At 40.6% G+C, this 6000-nt stretch overlaps 1 protein-coding gene across 2 annotated transcripts in view; it reads right to left on the bottom strand.

Moving 5' to 3' along the window:
* Window positions 1-648: 648 nt before the first annotated feature.
* UBALD2 (UBA like domain containing 2) overlaps window positions 649-6000 on the bottom strand; it is a 46650-nt gene continuing 41298 nt past the window's right edge. For both annotated transcript variants that reach the window (XM_073606166.1, XM_073606165.1), the window contains exon 3: window positions 649-1943. In XM_073606166.1, the coding sequence (XP_073462267.1) occupies window positions 1626-1943 (318 nt within the window). In that variant the 3' untranslated portion in view covers window positions 649-1625. The remainder of the gene's footprint in view (window positions 1944-6000) is intronic.

Here is a 6000-nt window from a genome sequence, read left to right as displayed (position 1 = left end):
TCCGGGCATACCTCTATAACCCTACCCCACTTTGACACCTCGGTTTTTTAGCAAGCAATGCAAAAGTAACAGGTGCAGAGGGACATGTGGCCTGTACAAAAAGTTACAGAATTTACAGGCAAGTCAAGATTCCTTTTATGTTAATCATACAGTACAGGATACAGGCTGGATATTCCTAGAACCTGGGAATACTCAAATCAATAAATTAGAAGGGAAGGCAACAAGGCTAGCAGAACCGTGCCAATTGACCCAACAAAACAGAAAAGGGTTTTTGATTAACTTCTACAATGGGTCCCTTAATGAACGATTAGGAAAAAGTGAAACTTTTTTTTTTTTTTTTTTTATTTAAAAAAGGAAAAAGCACAGCCATTATTCATGATACACGGTGCTTTAGAACCAGGTACATGCCTCTAACTGAATAGAAGGCAGTGAAAACAGAAAAGGCATTTTTAAACTAGAACAATGCTAAAACACTATTTTGACATGACTTTCCCCTATAAATGCTTTTATACAAAAAATGTTGGGGCTAGACTTCTGGTTATGTTCCTGCAGCTAAAAATAGTTAACCCTGTGCCTACTGCATTGTACCAAGATGTTACAGAGGCTGTAATCAGACATTTGAAATATACACCAAAAAAAAAAAGCCAGTTATATCACATGGTTTATTTTTATTGCTCAGGGCAAAGAACATAACTCTTATTCCCAACTGGGAGCAAATGTGGAAAATAGAAAACTCTCAAAAATCCATCAGGTGCCATCTTTAGGTGGCATAAAGGTCAATGCTCGCAATCGGAGTGACCTTTTACATGCTGACATGGCTTCATTTACTGCATTATGTGTCCTCTTAAAGAAATCACAAGCGCTTGGGTAACAGTTAACTTTAAAATCCCTGTTTAGAACTCCAACTACAAAAAGGAAACTGGAAGCCATTGTAGTGATCCATTCCTCCTGCACTAGATCTGTAAGAAGACCGTGGAAGAGGGTGGCTATTTCAGTTAGATGAAGCTTGTATTGCCTGGATGCCAGACACAGCTTTTGGTTCTGTGGATGTCAGATCACCCCTGCTGGTCTGTCCATGATTGCCTTTTTTTTTTTTTCTTTCCACTACATTTGTCAGAGCCAGGCTCTCTCCTCTCAAGCCAGTGTTTGAAAGATGGCCATTCCTTCTCTGTTTAGATGATCCAACTCAAGCAGTGTCACTTTCTTCACTTAACGTCCAGCGCAGGTGAACACAATGTGGCTCCAAGGACTGGTTCAACGTATAAACTGTTCTAATACAAACAGAGCGGATAAGAGGGACAACTGCTTAAACCTTTTTTTTCCCCCATCTGTTAAAGTGGTCTACTCAGGCCACAATTCTTCAATGTTTTCCAAGATGCCTCATCCAGCACCTCATATATATTCTTTTCTTTATACAGTATATTTATATATTAAAAGGAGATGGAAAAGGGAGCTCACTTTTTTCATTTCCCCTTCCACTTTCTCACCTTTGGAGAAAACAAAAACCAGAACCTTTTATTTATAAAATAAAACAGGAGGAAAAAAAACAGTTCAAAAACTCAAAAAAGGAAAAAGAGGCACTCATCACTGCCTCTTCTCCAGCTCCAGTGCACTCATAACCAGTCTTATCTTTGTGCATCCATGGCCCTCATGGCTTTCTGTGGGCCCCCTGAAGGCTGGGAGGTAGGGGGCCATGCAGGCTGTGCATGATGATGGTGGTGGTGGAGAAGTGTGGTGGGAGAGGCTGGGGGAAGCCAAACAGGCTGTTGATTTGGTGGAGAGGAGGCCCAGTGTGGGCTGAAGTTGCCTGGAGGGGAGCAGGCATTTGAGGTGGCTGGACTGCTGCTGTTCTGTAAGCTCTCAGAGGTACGTAGCTTTGAAAACATGGCTAAAGCATCAGGGAAGTTGGGCGGAGTGGCTGGTGTGTTACTTGGCGTACACATCTGCAGAGAAAAAAAAAAAAAAAATATATATATATCAAATTATTGTAAAAGAACAAGCAAGCCTGGAATTAGAATAACCAAACAAGTGTAAGTCTTAAGAAACAAATCATTTCAAGTTTTATTCATTGTTCATACATTTTAGAAGGGCGTTTTTTCATGCCGACCTGAGGTACAGAGAAAAAAAGGTCAGTGCGTGCCACAAAATTTGCTGCTTCTGTAAGGGAAGTGGCAAAGGGGAGAAGAAGTACAATTCGGACAAGATTTCTAACGCATTCAATCAAATCACAGATTTGTCCCTGCAACAGCTAAACAGAGGAGGGCTTGTTCACCCCAGATACTTTCCAGTGCATTTTTAAAATGCATTTACAGCAACTGCCACATATTCCAATGACCCTAGTACAAAAAAGTAAAACCTGCTGCATTTTTTTTCTTTTACAAAAGGTTTATTAATAGACAATCCAACATACAAGGACAGCCGTGGTATGGTTACAGCTTGTAAAAAACAAACATGAGGTAAAAAAAAAAAAAAAAACAGACAAATAATAGTAAAAAGTGAGAACATAAACAGTAACATTACACAGGTTGCAAACATAATGACCCAGGTAACTAAGAGTGTAAGGGAGAGTCCAAAAGTAGCCTTTCGAGGCATCATGAAAGTCATAGCATGCCTGCAAAAACAAATGACCAGTTATAGAATCTGGCATATCTGAACGAAGACATGCATGGAAGAGTCTCCCTATTTAGGATAAAACATAAAAAAAACCCCCAAAACACAAAAAAATAACCATCCTAATCAGGACAATACCCGGCAGCTTGATAACTTAATTTAATGCATAAAGCCTATAGAACGTAAAAGAAAGAACGAAAAAAAAAAAAAGGGAACAGATTAAACCTGAAAGTTGGAGGAAGTAAAGAAAGGAGAAAGAAGAGCCCACCTGCTGCATTTTTTCCATCTGGAACATGTCATAACGCATGTGGACACATGGAATGCACATAAGAAACCACCGCCCTACGATTTTTCAAGAGTCAAAAAGCGCATGCAAAAAAGGACTCCAGAATGCTGAAATTGTGGTGTAAACCAGCCAAAGAAACGTTTCCTACAGTGGCACCAGATTGGGTGACTCGCATATCTTTTGGAATCTTAAAACGTATCTAAACTCAAGGATAAAAGCTTTGCAATTAAGAAGTCCTTCAATGTGGTGGCCACATTTCTCTTTTTTCAAAATTTTCATCCTTTAACACCTTTACCCTTGGTGATCCTGCAAGTAACACTTCCTGTCCTACAGCAACAATGTTCACTCATAGTACTCTAATCTATGAAGGAGAAGTGTTGTTACCCTAAGACAGAACTGCAAACATGTCTTCTCCATAACAGAAGGGAGGGATTCTCAGGGATAGTTGGAACAAAGTAACGAATAAAAAAAAACAACACAGGGATTTATCAGCCAAAAAGATTCCTGGCAAGATCAACAGGTACTTTTTGTGCTCATTGAAAAGATATAAACTACTATGTAACATAAGAAAATGCTTATAAAATGGGATATTTCACAGAATAAGCGATATCATTATTAGTTTGCGATAAAGTGAAACTGCTTTTATCATGTAGAGCAAAGCATGAGGTTCACTTAAACTGAATGTTACCCCAACATTTCATATTTCTGATGTGTATGTTCTACCATGTATTTGTGTAGAAAAGTATCCAGTTCTCCTTGTTTCGCTTCGTTTGTGTAGACTACCTGGTGATTCTGCCAGTCCCCTATTTAAAAGTGATCATAGAAGAGCATCCTTCCCAGCATAGTCCGTTTTCTGCCTGTGCTAGGAGCATAGCCTGCCTGTCCTTCAATGGCCAAGACTTGTGCTGACACCCCCTGCACACAGGTCTTCACTGGGAAAAAATAAAAAATACCAGTGTACTTCTCTCTCTTGGCCTCCTGCTGACATGCCTGTCCACCTGCAATCTCCACCCCTAGCTCTACAAGCTTATACAGCGGTTATGTGATTTATATACAGTGCATCTGTAAAGTGTTCACAGTGCTTCACTTATTCCACATGTTGGTATGTTACAGCCCTATTCCAAAATGCATTAAATTCATTATTTTCCACAAAATTCTACAAAAATACCCCATAATGACAAGGTTAAAGAAGTTTGTTTGAAATCTTAACAAATTTATAAAAGGAACCCCCCCCACATGTACATAAGTATTCACAGCCTTTGTGCAATATTTTGTTGAAGCTCAAGCTCTTTCTCTCAAGCTCCATCAGGCTGAATCGGGAGCATTGGTGCACGGCCATTTTCAGATCTCTCCAGAGATGTTAAAGTCTGGGCCACTCAAGGACATTCCCAGAGTTGTCACATAGCCACTCTTTTGTTATCTTTGCTGTGTGCTTAGGGTTGTTGTCCTGTTGAAAGATTAACCTTCTCCCAAGTCTGAGGTCCAGAGCACTCTGGAGCAAGTTTTCATCAAGGATGTCTCTGTACATTGCTGCATTCATCTTTCCCACAATCCTGACTAGTCTCCTAGTTAGTTCCTGCCTTTGAAAAACCATCCCTACAGCATGCTGCTGCCACCGCCATGCTTCACTGTAGGGATGGTATTGGTCAGGTGATGAGCGGTGCCTGGTTTCCTCCAAATATGACGCTTGCCATTCAGGCCAAAGAGTTCAATCTGTTTCATCAAACCAGAGAATTTTGTTTCTAGTGGTTCGAGAGTCCTTCAGGTGTCTTTTGGCAAACTCCAGACGGCTGTCATGTGCCTTTTACTGAGGAGTAGCTTCATTCTGGCCACTCTATCATACTGGCCTGATTGGTGGAGTGCTGCCGAGATGGTTGTTCTTCTGGAAAGTTCTTCTCTCTCCACAGAGAAACGCTGAAGCTCTGTCAGTGTGACCATCAAGTTCTTGGTCTCCTCCCCGACTAAGGCCCTTCTCCCCAGATCACTCAGTTTGGCCAGGCGCCCACTCAAGGAAGAGTCCTGGTGGTTCCAAACTTCTTCCATTTACAGGTGATGGAGGCCCTGTGCTCATTGGAACCCTCAATGCTGCAGAAATGTTTCTGTACCCTTCCCCAGATCTGCGCCTCAAAACAATCCTGTCTCAGAGGTCTACAGACAATTCCTTGGACTTCATGGCTTGGTTTGTGCTCTGACATCACTGTTAACTGTGGGACCTTATATAAACAGGTGTGTGCCTTTCCAAATCATGTCCAATCAAATGAATTGGACTCCAATCAAGTTGTCAAAACATCTCAAGGATGATCAGTGGAAACAGGATGCACCTGAGCTCAAGTTTGAGTGTCATGGCAAAAGGCTGTGAATACTTATGTACATGTGATTTTTTCGTTTATTTTTAATAAATTTGCAAAGATTTCAAACAAACTTTTCACGTTACTATTATGGGGTATTGTTTGTAGAACTTTTTAGGAAAATAATGAATTTAATCCATTTTTGAATAAGGCTGTAACACAACAAAATGTGGAAAAAGTGAAGCACTGTGAATACTTTCCAGATGCATTGTATGTATACACATGTTTTGCCTTGCATTTCTATTTGAAACTGAATGGGTTGTTTTACAAGTGATATATATTGCATATATTCAAAGCTTGGAGCAAAGTAAAGCACTTCCAGGTATGGGGACCATGCAACCCTTTTCCTCTTCTTTCTACCATGTGGAGCTGAGGGCCATGCAGTACAGTGCAATTGCCAGGCATCAACATTGTCACACGATGGCATGAAAAGTCTTCAGCAGTGTGAAAGCACTGACTAGCCTGGCTTGGAGCTTGCAGAGGACTTTTTTTTTTCTTTTAAACTATGGATTTGACGTATGTGGAAAATTATAGATGGGCTAGAACAGGCTTTCTTAGTAGAAAGCTCAGCATGATTTGTGAGATCAGTGTCATGGAAACCTCGTATATTGAGTTTGTATTCCAAAATAAAGATTGGTGCGAATGGGAATTGTGTTGAGTTGCATTAGGTGGCCTGTTCAAAACTAATGGTCTAATGAAGCACATCAATGCCTGAAAATCCTGCTGCATTTTTTCTGCAGCACACCGCAACGCACA

The sequence above is a fragment of the Aquarana catesbeiana genome, linkage group LG12 (assembly GCF_042186555.1).
Source record: "Aquarana catesbeiana isolate 2022-GZ linkage group LG12, ASM4218655v1, whole genome shotgun sequence".
In the NCBI taxonomy this organism is placed as follows: domain Eukaryota; kingdom Metazoa; phylum Chordata; class Amphibia; order Anura; family Ranidae; genus Aquarana; species Aquarana catesbeiana.
The sequence above is the reverse complement of the archived record's forward strand: the minus strand, read 5'-3'. Positions and strand labels throughout refer to the sequence as shown.